This window comes from Lutra lutra, chromosome 1 (assembly GCF_902655055.1).
Source record: "Lutra lutra chromosome 1, mLutLut1.2, whole genome shotgun sequence".
Classification (NCBI taxonomy): Eukaryota; Metazoa; Chordata; class Mammalia; order Carnivora; family Mustelidae; genus Lutra; species Lutra lutra.
Genome location: NC_062278.1, coordinates 196,922,786 through 196,938,625, shown reverse-complemented (window position 1 = coordinate 196,938,625; position 15,840 = coordinate 196,922,786). Strand labels below are relative to the sequence as shown.

The window sequence follows — 15,840 nt, the reverse complement described above, 5'->3', positions numbered from 1 at the left end:
TCAGTAGATGAATGATAAAAAAAAAAAATGTGGTACCTACATAGAGTGGAATGGTATTCAGTTTTGAGAAGGAATGAAATTCTGACAGCTGCTAAACATGGATGAACCTTGAACTCATTATGCTTAGTGGAATTAGCCAGACACAAAAGAGCAACATTGTGTGAATCTACTTATACGAGCTATCTAGGATAGGCAGACTTATAGAGACAGAAAGTGGAACAGAGGTTATCAGAAGCTCAGGGGAGGAGGGGAATGGGGAATTATTATTTAAGGGTTATAGGATTTCTGTTTGGGATGATGAAAAAGTTCTAGACATGGATGGATGATCGTGATGGCTGGCGTACAACATTGTGAATGTATTTAATGCCACCGAATTGTGTGGTCAAAATGGTGAATCTTCTGATGCGTATTTTACCACAATTTAAAAAAAAAGAAAGAAATGTTGAAGTACTTTTCTCCAGAGGTTCTTATAACCTAGGAATGCTGAGACTTAGAGGGTGAAGGGTCTGGACCCTGGAGGAGTGTACGTGTATGTCATGGAGTAACCATCGGTCAGCCTTAAAAAAGAAAGATTGTGCCTTTCGTAACAACATGGAGGTACCTGGAGGGTATTATGCGAAGAGATATTTCAGTCAGACAGAGAAAGAGAAATACACCGTGTGACTTCACTTATGTAAGAAATCTAAAAAACAAGGCAAATAAACAAAAAACAGAAACAGAATCATAAATACAGAAAACAAACTGGTGTCTGCCGGAGGGTAAGTGGGTGGGTGGTGTGGGCGAAGCCGGTGCAAGGGCTTAAGATGTACCACATTCCATTTATACAGTAAATGAGTTATGGAGATGCAAAGTACCACAGAGAACATAGTCAAGAATACTGTAAAAACGGCATGCTGTTACATGGTGTTGTATTATTGTGGTGAGCACGGAGTCATGTATAGAATTGTCCAAGCACTATATGTGTTTACCTGAAACTGATAAAACATCGTATGTCAGCTATAATTTTTTTAAAAAGATCATAGAGTCAAGACATGAATGAATTGGGATATTAATGAATGAATGAATGAAGGGCGGACTTATGTCATATGCCATGATTTAGAATTTTGAAATATGCTTGCTTTGTCATAAGGGCTTTTAAGCTAGCCAGTGTTATTTTTAATGTTTTGAATAGGGAATGCATTTCATTGAAAAAGGAAAGCCGTAAAAGTCTCCCTCCTACCCCTGTTCCCTTTCCAGCTACTTCTCACTAGAATCCCTGCCTCCACTCCACATACTCACCGTCCTAGTGTCTGGTGTATGCCCTCATGCGTTTTGTTTGCAGATGCAAGTAAATATGAATATATGTGTCCTCATTCCTTTCTCCCTTTATTTACGCCGTGTAAGCTATTTGCTTTTTGCAAGACTTGGTTACCTCTCTGGTGCAAAGTGTACCACAAAGTGAATCCCTGATTGAATTAATTATCTTTCATCTTGGAGAGATTCTTCATGCAGAGAGTTCAGTTTGTTGCTAATTCCATACTGAAATCGAATTTGGGCCAAACTCCAGCACTGCCAAGTCTTACGTAACGGACAGACGCTGAGCCTTCAACCAGCTGCCATATGTTGTGAGGAGTAAAGCCAGAGGATGGATGCAGATAGTTCCTAAGAGTCAAGTTCCTCAGAACTGGTGGCTCAGTCGGTTAAGTGTCTGCCTTTGGCTCAGGTCATGATCCCAGGGTCCCGAGGAGCCCTGCTTATCCAGGAGCCTGCTTCTCTCTCTCCCTCTGCCCCTCCCCCTCAACTTGTGCTCTCTCTCACTATCTCCCCCTCTCTCTCAAATAAATAAAGTCTTTTAAAAAAGTCAAGTTCTCGGGGCACCTGGGTGGCTTAGTTGGTTAAGCAGCTGCTTTCAGCACAGGTCATGATCCTGGAGTCCAGGGATCGAGTCCTGCATCGGGCTCCCAGCCCACGGGGAGTCTGCTTCTCCCTCTGACCTTCTCCCCTGTCGTGCTCTCTCTCACTCTCTCTCTCTCTCTCTCTCTCTCTCTCAAATAAATAAATAAAATCTTTAAAAAAAAAAAACAGTCAAGTTTTCACTCTCAAAATCTCTAGGGGGAAGAAACCAGCATATATTAATATATATATATATTATACAGATAATATATATATAATTAATATATATTTTTAAATACTTAAATGTATACATATGTTTGGGAGGTAGGATATGAGCCTCTTTGAGCTTATCCACCAGAGTGGAAATAATGTCTGTATAAAAACAAATGTTTTTATAACAAATGGGGGCACCTGGGTGGCTCAGTGTGTTAAGCCTCTGCCTTCGGCTCAGGTCATGGTCTCAGGGTCCTGGGATCAAGCCCCACATTGGGCTCTCTGCTCAGCAGGGAACCTGCTTCCCCCTCTCTCTCTGCCCGCCTCTCTGCCTACTTGTGATCTCTCTCTCTGTCAAATAAATAAATAAAATCTTAAAAAAAACAAAAACAAAAACAAATGTTTGTTACTATGACTTCTGTATCACAGTTAAAATCCAGTCCACTCAATCAAAATCCACTGGTTCAAAATCCATACTTCTTTGAAGCCACAGTAACACTTAAAAAAAGTTAAGACTCAAAAGCAGAAATTTGGTTGGCTGGAGGGTTAATTTAACTTCCCACTTGCTCAAATAGAATGACAAAAGGACAAAACTGTGTTTTTCGCAGAGATGGAGTCCATGACCTCACCAGCTCTGGACAGCTGTCAGAGGGTTTGGTCCTGAAATCGTCAGGACTCCAGGCACCCTTTAGACAGTTTTCTGTCGTCCTATCTCCCCAGTCAGAAATTTGTGGATATGTGGAGTGACACCACCCCCACCCATAGCCTTGGTGAGAGAGGCTGGTTCTTCATCTCCACAGAGAGTGAGCTGATTTACCTTTAAGTCTTGGGATGCCTTTCCTGCCCGGCAGAGCCCCTCTGCAGTGAGATCCTTACTCTGGGATGGTCCTACATGGGTAGTGTTTGTGATTCTTCATCCTGGATTTCAGATGCCCGTGAATATGGCCCACCAGGAAGTGCAGGCCTGCCCTGTGTGAGGGGAACTGCCTTTTTCTTGGCCTTTCCCGAGTTCTTCCCAGCCTTACCGCCAGCCACTTTGAATTCAGCTGCAGCTCAAGCAGGCGAGGCAGAGAAAGGTCAGTCAGGCAGCTGGAGAGATCCCACCACCTACTCCTTCATCATACCACCATTCAAACTGCTAAAAATAGGGATGTAAATATATAGACTAACAAAAGGCTATGATGTGTCATGCTCCTTCAGAAAACAGTCTTCTTTCTCCTCCTAGTTAGAAGTATCAGAAAAGTACATACCAGAATATTTGTTTAAGGTGCTTCCTGGAATGGTTCTACTTAGTGCTCTCTGAGGGTAAAGCTGGGGAGGAACTCCAGAGACCTGCTGGGAGGAGGAGGAAGGCAGCTGGGAGAAGGGTTTGTCTCTCCATGAAGTAGGACTGTGGACAGGGCATATGCCCCTTCTCTGGAGCTTGCTGATTTTGTCTCGTCTTTCTTTTTTCCTCCCCAGGTACTGGCGAAGAACGCTGGGGATGCAGGTCCGCTACGTTTACCATGAAGACTATCAGTTCTGTTACTCCTTCCGGGGCCGGCCTGGGCACAAACCGTCCATCCTCATGCTCCATGGGTTCTCTGCACACAAGGATATGTGGCTTAGCGTGGTCAAGGTGCGGTTCTAGGTTCTTCTCTCTCAACAGAGTGTCACTCAGTAAAGAAAAGGGTGTCCACTTGAATGTGACGTCCTCAGCAATGATGAAAAGCCACGGGAACCCAGAACTGTGGCTCAAATCATCTGAAAACTAATTCAGCATAGGGGTGCCTGGCTGGCTCACTCAGTAGAACACGCGACTCTAGCCCTCAGGGATTGTGAGTTCAAGCCCCATATTGGGTGTGGATCTTCCTTAAAAACACACACACGCAGACACACACAAACTAATGTGGTATACAGTTAAGCCTTGAACAACATGGGTATTAAGGGAGCCCATGCACGATGCAGTCAAAAATTCGTGTATAGCTCTTTTGCTCCCCCCAAATTTAACTATGAATAGTCTACTGTTGACCAGAAGCCTTAACAATAATATAAGTGGTCAATTAACACATATTTTGTATGTCATATGTATTGTATACTGTATTCTTACAATAAAATAAACTAGAGAAAAGAAAGTGTTTTTAAAAAAATCAGGGGTGCCTAGGTGACTCAATTGGTTAAGCATCTGCTTTCGGCTCAGGTCATGATCCCAGGGTCCTGGGATCGAGGCCCAAGGCCTACTTGGCAGGGAGCCTGCTTCTCCCTCTCTCTCTCTCCCTCTTCTCCCTCAGAGAGAGAGGAAGAAGCAGAGGGAACCTGCTGCTCCCCCTGCTTGTGTGTGCTGTCTCTCTCAAATAAATAAAGTAAAATAAAAAAGAAAAAATCATAAGAGAAAATACATGTACTGCGCTGTATGGAAAAAAAATCCACGTCTAAGTGGAACTGCACGGTTCAAACCCATGTTGTTTGAGGGTCAACTGTATTATTTGAATCCTTTTGCCAGACAAAAGTTACTGAATTCAATGTTATTTGTAAAACCTGCACCTTAGAGAGCATTTCACCATACAAATATTTCTTAGGGAAAGTTTCTGACCCTCAACTTCCTCTAGAACTTGTCATGACGATCAAGATCGGGTTTAGCAAAATCACTTATTCTTTCATATTCCAGTGTCTCCTCTTCCTTCCCTCATCCCCCTTTTTGTTGTTCTTCTCCCTTCCCCTCCCTCCTCCTACTTCTGTTTTTCGCTCTTATTTTTGTGTTTTAATTTTCCTGAGTCGTTTAGAGAGGCTCTCTTGATCTGACAGCTTTCTGAGGTAGTTTTCTAAATCCCTCACCTTCTGTCCTGGTTTCCTTGGGTGTGGCAACTTGCTCTGCTTGATAAGTGACCAGCTGGTACTGGTTGGGCCTGGGAGAGGTCTTGGGAAGAACGAGCCCCAGCCTCCCACCTCAAGCAGAACCATACCTGAATGATTCCAAGTAGGACCTACACTAGGGGGAAAAGGTTCACCCATCCTATAGTTACTTCTGTTCTCACTCCCAAATTCCACTGTAAGGACAGTCATCCTCATGCCTGAAGGAACCTCTCACTTCCCGGCCCACCTCAGATGTTTTTGGTGTAACTGGTATTTGTGTATTGATAACACATGTTTCTCAGCTTCTGCTTAAAAGTGGCACAAATAGGGGCGCCTGGGTGACTTAGTGGGTTAAAGCCTCTGCCTTCGGCTCAGGTCATGATCCCAGGGTCCTGGGATCGAGCCCCGCATCGGGCTCTCTGCTCAGCAGGGAGCCTGCTTCCCTTCGCCTCTCTCTGCCTGCCTCTCTGCCTACTTGTAATCTCTGTCAAATAAATAAATAAATAAAATCTTTCAAAAAAAAAATCTTTAAAAAAAAAAGAAAGAGCAAGAGACTCAAGCCTGCTACCCCAACCTTTGTCTCCCTCTTCCCCCCTTTTCCAGATATCTCCTGGGTCCCCTCTCATCTTTGTATTGGTCTTTGAGGGCCTTGGCTCCCTATGAGGCTCCTGGCAGTGCTTACTCACATCAGATGTAACTAGGGTAAGACACTGGGTAGCCTAGACCCATACATCCCCAGGGATGGCTGTCCAGGTCACTCAGTAAGTGAGGGCGACCTCCCTAGAAGAATGGACGGACATGTCCTGCACACCACAGCCTGACTCTCTGCACCTGTGTGTCTCTAGTTCCTTCCAAAGAACCTGCACTTGGTCTGCGTGGACATGCCAGGACATGAGGGCACCACCCGATCCTCCCTGGATGATCTGTCCATAGATGGACAAGTAAAAAGGATACACCAGGTAAGCAGGAGGCTCTGCCGAAGATTGCTCAGACTGTGTCTTACCCACCTCGTGTGCCCAAATCTGGAGAGCAAGGAAGAGTGTTCCATGCTGACTTGTAACCAGCCTTCAGTGCATTCTGACTGCAGATATTTGCACAGAAAATGGCACCCCAGTGTTGGGGCGCCTGGATGGCTCAGTGGCTTAAGCGTCTGCCTTCGGCTCAGGTCATGATCTCAGGGTCCTGGGATCGAGCCCCGCATTGGGCTCTCTGCTCAGCGGAGAGACTGCTTCCCCCCTCTCTCTTTGCCTGCCTCTCTGCCTACTTGTGATCTCTCTCCCTCTCTCTCTCTCTGTCAAATAAATAAATAAGTAAAATCTTTAAAAAAAAAAAAAAATGGCACACCAATGGTATCACTGGTCAGCTCTGAAGGACCAGGACCTACGGCAGACTGTTCTGGATGCCTGTTTTAGTTACTTCTCAAGAAATAGGATATGGACATTTTTTTTAGCTCTTTAAAAAAGGAGTTTAGAATTCTCAAGACCATTTCCCTAGAGTCTATTTTTTTTGCTTACACCTACATGACACAACATAATGATATCCCCTCTGCCTAGTTGTGGAGGATGGGGACAGTGCTCTTTGCATTTTGTTCTATTTTAGCATCTAGCTTCAGCCTCTCTCTGACTGGGCTTTCAAAGTCATGGGGCTTATGAGCCACTTCAGAATTTAGTAATCTATAAGTTACAGATAGGCATTATGAATTTTCCCCAGACGAGGTTGTTTATTTAATGTCTGCGCCCAGCCTAACCCCCCTTTAAAGTGTGTATTCTGATGAAGTCAGGGACCTTGTCTGTTGGGGTCTTTGCTGTATCCTCAGGAGCTGACCGTAGTTCCTTATACATAATAGATATCCATTAAATATTTTTTAGATGGGTGGATGGTTGGTGGAATGGTGGGATGGATGGTTAGACGGTTAAATAAACAGATAGGTGGATTATTATATGAAATGGGTGGATGGGTGGGAAGGGCTTTAAATGTAGGGCAAGAGTCAACAAATCCTGGTTGGCCTGCAACCTATATTTGTAAGCTAGGTTTTCTTGGAATATAACCATGCTCATTGATTTACATATTGCCTCTGGCCGCTTTTGTGTTACAATACTAGAGTTGAGTAGTTGCCACAGAGAACCTATGACCCAGAAGGCAAAAAATATATTTTCCTTGGGACCTTTGTTAAAAAAAAAAAAAAAAAATTGCTGGCCTCATGAGTTAGGGGAATCCTTGTCGATTTTATACTTATAAATGACCCTTCAACGACCTGTGCCAGGTAAAGAGGATTATGTAAAAGGATTTTATGCCACAGGGTTTGTCTGGATAATGGATCTAGTAGATTTTAGAGGTGTTCCACTGTGTAATCAGTTTTGTTATTGTCTGTAGCTTTGTGACCGAACCTCCTTCTCATTTCCCTCCCTAGTTTGTAGAATGCCTCAAGCTGAACAAAAAACCCTTCCACCTGATAGGCACCTCCATGGGTGGCCACGTGGCTGGAGTCTATGCTGCTTACTACCCATCAGATGTCTGCAGCCTTTCTCTTGTGTGCCCTGCTGGTAAGTTACAAGGCTGCAATAGCCCTGTGTGTGACTTGAGCACGGAGGGGTCTGAATCTCTGAGGAGCCAATGCCGTGCCTGCGCTGTCTTGTAGCATCATGTTTTCAGTGTCTACTTTAGAGAGATGCAATGCTTTAGTGATAACGAACCAACGCTAATTGTAACCATAATCATAACCTTCCTAACTTTTAAAATCTAGAGCCAGCCTTATTCCACAAAGGATTCAAGGTGGTTAATTAAAATGTGTCTAGTACTTTGCAGCATATAAATACTTTGAAATATAATGATAATATTAACATCCAACATATTTTTTTTTATGATTTTATTTATTTGAAAGAGAGAGAGTGAGCAGGGGAAGAGCTGAGGGAGAGGGATAAACATACTCCACGCTCAGAATGGAGCCCAATGCGGGCTCCAATCCCATGACCCTGAGGTCATGACCTGAGCTGTAACCAAGAGTCAGAGCTCAACTGACTGAGCCACCCAGGCACCCCAAACATCCAACATTTATTGAGCTTTTACGAGCTAAGGTCTTTATATGGATTTAATTCTTGCCATATCCTTATAAGATGAAAGTACTATTATGCCTTTCTCCTTTTCTGCTGAAAACTCAGTAATCTTGATACATGACAAGGTTTTTTTTTTTTTTTTAGAAATCAACAAACTTTAATTTCTGTGTTTTTTTGTATATACATGTCAACTTGGGCTGTAATATGTCTCCAGAAATTACAATTTAAAGTTGAGCTTTTTAAAGGATTTTATTGGGAGGGAAAAAAAAGATTGCATTTTTTTTTAAGTAATCTCTACATCCAGTGTGGGGCTCAGACTTAATCCCAAGATCAAGAGTCACATAATCCACTGACTGAGCCAGCCAGGCACTCTTTTTTTTTTTTTTTTTTTAAGATTTTATTTATTTATTTGACAGAGAGAGAGATCACAAGTAAGCAGAGCAGCAGGCAGAGAGAAAGGGGGAAGCAGTCTCCCCGCTGAGAAGAGAGCCTGATGTGGGGCTCGATCCCAGGACCCTGAGATCATGACCTGAGCTGAAGGCAGAGGCTTAACCCACTGAGCCACCCAGGTGCCCCAGCCAGGCACTCTTGAAGTTGGATTTTTAAAAATCATTTTTCTTATAGAAGTCTTCAAATTTGGATTTATAATGTGTTAGAGAGAAAAATCTTAATTTTCTTTTTCCTTCTCCTGTTCCCTCTCTCTCTGGTACTTTATTGGATTTTGATTTACACACAGTATATCACCCACATCTTAAGTGTACATCTCAAGGACTTTTTTCATGGGTAATTACTATCCAGATCAAGGGAGTATGCCCATTTTATAGGTGGGAACATTGAGGCACAAAGAAATTACATTTCTGCTGGAGCTATGATAGGAATGGATCTTAGGCTGTCTGACTCTAGAACCCAAACTGGGGCTTTTTGGAAATCCTTTATTGTCCACTACCTCTTACATGTCACTCTTACGCTCTACCTCCTTTATCTGCTAGAACCTGCTGTCACACCTTCTACTGAAACCTAACTAAATTGACCTTTTAAAATCTTTTAGTCACCGGGGTGCCGGGTGGCTCAGTGGGTTAAAGCCTCTGCCTTCGGCTCCGGTCATGATCCCAGGGTCCTGGGATCAAACCCCATGTCGGGCTCTCTACTCCGCAGAGAGCCTGCTTCTTCCTCTCTCTCCCTGCCTGCCTCTCTGACGACTTGTGATCTCTGTCTGTCAAATAAATAAATAAAATCTTTTAAAAAAATAAAGTAAAATAAAATCTTTTAGTCACCAAAATCGCTTTCATGTCTGTTGAGGACATTGAAATTGAAACTCCCAAAGCGGGGTGCCTGGATGGCTCAGTGGGTTAAAGTCTCTGCCTTCGGCTCAGGTCATGATCCCAGCGTCCTGGGATTGAGCCCCGAATTGGGCTCCCTGCTCAGCAGGGAGCCTGCTTCCCCCGCAACCCTGCCTGCCTCTCTGCCTACTTGTGATCTCTGTTAAATAAATAAAATCTTAAAACAAAAAAACCTCCCAAAGCATTTTCTTTTCTCCTTTTTCTAAGTTCTGTGTCTGAATTCATTTGGTCTTTTAGTTATAAAGTTTAAGAATCAGAGAAACGGCTCCTATGGAAGTTATTAGGAAGGTCAAATCTAACTGGCTTTTTTTTTTCCCCAGTCTATTTTTTTTTTGAATTTTAATTTTATTTTTTATAAACATATATTTTTATCCCCAGGGGTACAGGTCTGTGAATCGCCAGGTTCTCACACTTCACAGCACTCACCATAGCGCATACCCTCCCCAATGTCCATAACCCCACCCCCCGTTTCCCAACCCCCCTCACCCATCGACCCTCAGTTTGTTTTGTGAGATTAAGAGTCACTTATGGTTTGTCTCCCTCCCAATCCCATCTTGTTTCATTTACTCTTCTCCTACCCCCTCAACCCCCCATGTTGCATCTCCTCTCCCTCATATCAGGGAGATCATATGATAGTTGTCTTTCTCCGATTGACTTATTTTGCTAAGCATGATACCCTCTAGTTCCATCCATGTCATCGCAAATGGCAAGATTTCATTTCTTTTGATGGCTGCATAGTATTCCATTGTGTATATATACCACATCTTCTTTATCCATTCATCTGTTGATGGACATCTAGGTTCTTTCCATAGTTTGGCTATTGTGGACATTGCTGCTATAAACATTCGGGTGCACGTGCCCCTTCGGATCACTACATTTGTATCTTTAGGGTAGATACCCAGCAGTGCAATTGCTGGGTCATAGGGTAGTTCTATTTTCAACATTTTGAGGAACCTCCATGTTGTTTTCCAGAGTGGTTGCACCAGCTTGCATTCCCACCAACAGTGTAGGAGGGTTCCCCTTTCTCCGCATCCTCGCCAGCATCTGTCATTTCCTGACTTGTTAATTTTAGCCATTCTGACTGGTGTGAGGTGATATCTCATTGTGGTTTTGATTTGTATTTCCCTGATGCTGAGTGATATGGAGCACTTTTTCATGTGTCTGTTGGCCATCTGGATGTCTTCTTTGCAGAAATGTCTGTTCATGTCCTCTGCCCATTTCTTGATTGGATTATTTGTTCTTTGGGTGTTGAGTTTGCTAAGTTCTTTATAGATTTTGGACACTAACCCTTTATCTGATATGTCATTTACAAATATCTTCTCCCATTCTGTCAGTTGTCTTTTGGTTTTGTTAACTGTTTCCTTTGCTGTGCAAAAGCTTTTGATCTTGATAAAATCCCAATAGTTCATTTTTGCCCTTGCTTCCCTTGCCTTTGGCGATGTTCCTAGGAAGATGTTGCTGCGACTGAGGTCGAAGAGGTTGCTGCCTGTGTTCTCCTCAAGGATTTTGATGGATTCCTTTCTCACATTGAGATCCTTCATCCATTTTGAGTCTGTTTTCGTGTGTGGTATAAGGAAATGATCCAATTTCATTTTTCTGCATGTGGCTGTCCAATTTTCCCAACACCATTTATTGAAGAGGCTGTCTTTTTTCCATTGGACATTCTTTCCTGCTTTGTCGAAGATGAGTTGACCATAGAGTTGAGGGTCTATTTCTGGGCTCTCTATTCTGTTCCATTGATCTATGTGTCTGTTTTTGTGTAACTGGCTTTTTTGAATATATGTTTATTTCCTCAGAGAAGAGTTTCACACCTAAGTTTCAATGGGAAATTTAAAATTAAGATTATTTGGGGGCAGCTGGGTGGCTCAGTCAGTTAAGCATCTGACTCTTGATTTTGGCTTAGGTCATGATCTCAGGGTCTTGAGATTGAGCCCCACATCTGGGTCTGCACTGAGTGTGGAGCCTTCTTAAGATTCTCTCTCTCCTCCCCCTGTCCCTCCTCCCCACTCATGCACTTAATTAATTTATTGATTAAAAATAAATTAAGATTGCGTGTGGAAATGAAAAGATAAGCTTTCTTACTTTGAAATAGTTTTAAATTTATAGAAATGTTGCAAAGATAATACAGAGAGTCCCATAGACCATTCACCCAGTTTCCCCCATTGTTAATGGCGCACCTTACCACAGTAAATTTGTCTCAGCTAAGAGACCAACACTGGTACAGCACTATTAACTGAACTCTAGGGTCTGTTTGGATTTCATCCGTTTTTCCACTAATGTGCTTTTTCTGTTCCAGGCTCCAATCCAGGATACCACATGACATTTAATCTAGGATTATTTTTAAAGTGAAAGGAAATAGATCATGTAATCTGCACCATGGCATCACGAAAGCCACATGATGCTTGTGCTCACTTTAAAGGAACTGCTGAATGTAGGAGATTTATAAAGTGTGGGTTTCTGCAGCACAGTATTGAAGTCACTGCCTTTCTTTGTGAAATGTATCTCGTCAGCTAAGTGAAACACCTAGACTTTTGCTCAGTACTGGAAGTGAAAATGAGTTTTGCCCTCCCGTGCACATGAGTTCGTGTGAATTCTCTCGTGTCTTGCTCCAGGGAGATAGGAAACAGCCAGTCTTAAAGGTATTTGGTCTCAGTGGGCACCTAATGCTGTCTGGAGAAAGAGTGGCTGTGCACAGGGCAGCTACTGCCCCATCATGGGGGACAGCTCACAAGGGGTCTCTTCCTCCCTGTGGTTTATGTATTAACCCCAAAAAAGAGATTGCTAAGTGGCTCCAGGCCAAGGGAAGGAAGCGTTGATCACTCCAGTCCTATGTTCTCTTCCCATAATGTATTTTATCAGCTCTCCTCTTCGTGATACGGATGTGAAGGGGCTTGGGCAAGTTGTCTTCTAGACTGATCTTCTTTTTTTCTTTCTTTCTTTAAAAAAGATTTTATTTATCCATTTGAGAGAGAGAGAGAGAGCATGAGAGGGGAGAAGGTCAGAGGGAGAAGCAGACTTCCCTTGGAGCTGGGAGCCCGATGCGGGACTCGATCTCGGGACTCTGGGATCATGACCTGAGCCAAAGGCAGTCGTTTAACCAACTGAGCCACCCAGCGCTCCCAGACTGATGCTTCTTAAACTCTATCATACATGGGCCTCCCCAGCAGCTTGTTCAAGTGCAGATTCGGATTCAAGAGACTTTGGAAGGGGACTGGGATTCTGCATTTCTTACGGCTTCCACTGCTGCTGGTCCGTGGACCACAGTTTGAGTAACCAGTCCTTAAACCATCCTGAAGGAGTCTTTTTCTGTGTTTCTCAGAGTGGGATTTTGACTTTGAGCAAGGATGGCAATACCAATGAAAAAGAAATCTGGTGAAAAACACCTGAAATATGTTAGCTCTGGGCTGCTATTGGAAGTTTCCTATATAATAATAGGAGTTGGTAAGAAGGTAGCTACGTTGCCAAGCTGTTTTGGTTTGAATCCCGCAGGCCTGCAGTACTCAACTGATAATCAATTTGTACAGCGGCTCAAAGAACTGCAGGACTCGGCCGCCATGGAGAAGATCCCCTTGATCCCATCCACCCCAGAAGAGATGAGTGAAATGCTCCAGCTCTGCTCCTACGTCCGCTTCAAGGTGCCCCAGCAGGTACCGTGCTCCAGCAGCAAGATGCCTGTCCTCTGCCAAAGGCTCAGGCGGCCAGCTGGTGCCCTTCCTCCAGCTGGAGTACCTTCCCTCTTGTCGTCCTCTGTGTAGTCATTTGGCGGCCGTCTGTCCTGTGCCTGTGGCAGGTCAGGCATGGTGTTTGGGCACAGTGGTGACGAAAGAAGACAGAGGGGGGACCTGGGCAGACACAGGCCAGTGCGGGAGGCAGACGGCTAATGAGTAAGCATATCCGTACACAGGGTGAGGAGTCCTGTGGAGGAGATGAAGATGGTATAGTGACTGAAAGCAGGGAGGCAGGGGAGACTTTGACAAGCCCCTCTGAGGAGCTACTGTGGGCAGAGGTGGGAAAAACATAGGTTAAGTTCAAGGGAAGGAGGAGGCTGGGGGGCCTGGCTCTATCTAGAGCGAGAGTAGGGGAGGGAGGCAAGGGCTACAGTGGAGACTTGTTTCTTTTTTTCTCTTCTTTTCTTTTCTCTTCTTTCTTTTTCTTTCTTTCTTTTTTTAATCTCAGGACTGCTTTACACACCTAAGAACTGCTAAGAATCCCAAAGAGCCTTTATTTGTAGAGGTTCTAACAATTGCTATTTACCATATCAGAGAGTAAAACTCAGAAGAAGGTAAGACACAAGAGCTTACAGGCCCTCATTCCATGAGCTACCAGTGTCATGACACTGTCCCTTGACAGGTAGTCTCTGAGGAACAGTGCTTCTGAGAGCATAAAAGTGAAGCAGGCAAGTAACATGCAGCATTACAGAAGAACTAGCTTGACCTCATGAACCCCAGGAGCCGCTTGGAGAACCACGGGGCCAGATCCCATAGCACCTTCCAGGTTTTGGGAAGGAGCCTGGAGTTCTCCTAAGAGGGACCATGGGGGGCACAAACCAAAGCAGAGAACCAGTGGGGTGCTCCCGTGGCCTGGTGAGGACAGTGGTGTAGACGAGGGTGGTGGCAGTGGAGACTAGAGACCCGAGCCACTCTGGGAGGGATGATGGGCAGGCCTTACTGGCAAATTGGCAGTGGGGGATGAGAGGCAGTGAGGATACCCAGGTGACTTCGGTGCTTGAGTTGGATAAAGGCAGCAGTTTCTGAGTAGGGGAAGGAAAGAGGGAGGACAGGTGCCGGGGACAAGCTAAGGGCTCCAGTTTGGCCGTGGTCAGGTTGCCTGTGAGGCCTCCGGGTGCAGATGTCAAGCAGATGGTTGCATATGCAGACGCTGCTGAGGGACGTCTGGCCCGGAGCTGTGCGGTTAGAGCCATCAGCCAGGATGATGTGAAAGGTCGCAGGCTGAATAAAGCCGGGAATCCAGGGAGGTGGTGTGGGAACCAAGAGACGAGAATGCATGGCTAAATTTCATAACGGCAGCCAATCTCTTTGTAGTGTAGGAACTGGACCCTGCCTCGTGGTGGGGCGGATCCTTTTAGAAGTTGAGGGAGTGGGCTGTATGCAGAAGGCCTGAACACGACTCAGTTAGTGGGTGTAGAAGCACCCAGAATCTGATTCTGTGGTACGTTCTATCCCTGAAATCATTTTAGTTGTGAGGTTGCACTGATCCCGTCCCAGCCATGCTCTCTGCCGAGAAGAGTGGCCAACCAGTGCTTTAGGACATTCCATGTTGTAAGCTGTCGGGAATGTGAAAACACTGGGAGAAAGCAAGTGGCAGCTCTCAAAGTCTTCCCTCCTAGGAGACCAGGAGCACCCGAGCACTCTGTGTCATGTTATGTTTATCTGTTTACTTGCCTGTGTCTTCCACTCTGACCTCAGTAAGATCAAGGATTTTGTCTTACCTGCCTGCTCTGTCCGCAGCCTTTTGCACAGTGCTTGTATGAAATAGGTCCTCGGAACAAAATGGGGGAGTCAGAGGGAGGGAGGATGCCTGGATGATGCCGAGGTGGAGACTGGATGTGCCGCGGAGCTGATGGATGCATGAATTGTTGCATGTACGGCACAGGTGATTTCGGGATGCAGGAGAGATGAAGGGCTGAGTACTTGGTTGGATGGATGGGAGGATGCCTGGAGAACGCAGGGGCGGAAGGCAGGTGGATTGGCGGATGCAGGATAGAGGGGTGTATCAGTAGACATGCATGAGAGATTCAGGGATGGAGGAGGCCAGATGGATGGATGTCTGCGTGAAGCAGGGATGGAGGATGGTGGACAGGCAGGTATAAGGCAGGTGGGTGCATAGAGAGATACATGCATACACGAGTCAGAGATGCAAGACGGGTGCTGGGTGGATAGGGCAGAAGTCGAGGATGCAAGACGGATACATGTGCGGGTGCAGGATACCGAGTAGAGCAAACAGAATGGCTGATGCCAAGCGCAGTGTGTTGGACGACTTGCCATTGGTCTCCCCTCCAGGATTTTGCTTCTAGAATGGTCACTTTCCTAGCCATGCTCCAGAGGGTTGGTTCAGAGCAGTTCTGGCTGGATTTTCCCCTTCAGTCAGAGCACAGGACTCCTCAGTGTGCATGTGAGGGGCTCAAACCATTCCCAGGTAGACGAGAGGAGTGCCAGTGCTAAGGGGATCCTGCAGCAGGAGGAAGAGGAGGGCTGTGTTCCTTCTTCCCACAGCCAGTCTCTGGGTCAGGATCCCGGGTCCAGGAGATTGGCCTGCCCACACTGGTGCAACCTTCACCAGCCCTCCAAAAGGAAAGCAAAGATAACACTAAATAATAAACAAAGGACTATGGAACCCATCCCAGAATTGTTTAAATAGTTAATCTCTATTGTTCAAGAGGCCCATCATCCCCAATAATTTGATTTTTTTTTAATAGACCTTGTTCTGCATGTGGATGTTCCTAAACAGTTCCTTGATACTATTTCCAGCCTTCATTGTATCTTAGGCTAAGCAGAGACTATCTCAAGATA

General features: G+C 45.0%; 1 protein-coding gene across 3 annotated transcripts in view; it reads left to right on the top strand.

Annotated features, from left to right (window-relative positions):
• The window catches only part of ABHD6 (abhydrolase domain containing 6, acylglycerol lipase), a 54,871-nt gene that overhangs the window by 28,780 nt on the left and 10,251 nt on the right, over positions 1-15,840 (top strand). For all 3 annotated transcript variants that reach the window (XM_047690918.1, XM_047690910.1, XM_047690923.1), the window contains 4 exons: positions 3,547-3,703; positions 5,763-5,876; positions 7,328-7,460; positions 12,800-12,957. In XM_047690918.1, the coding sequence (XP_047546874.1) occupies positions 3,547-3,703; positions 5,763-5,876; positions 7,328-7,460; positions 12,800-12,957 (562 nt within the window). The remainder of the gene's footprint in view (positions 1-3,546; positions 3,704-5,762; positions 5,877-7,327; positions 7,461-12,799; positions 12,958-15,840) is intronic.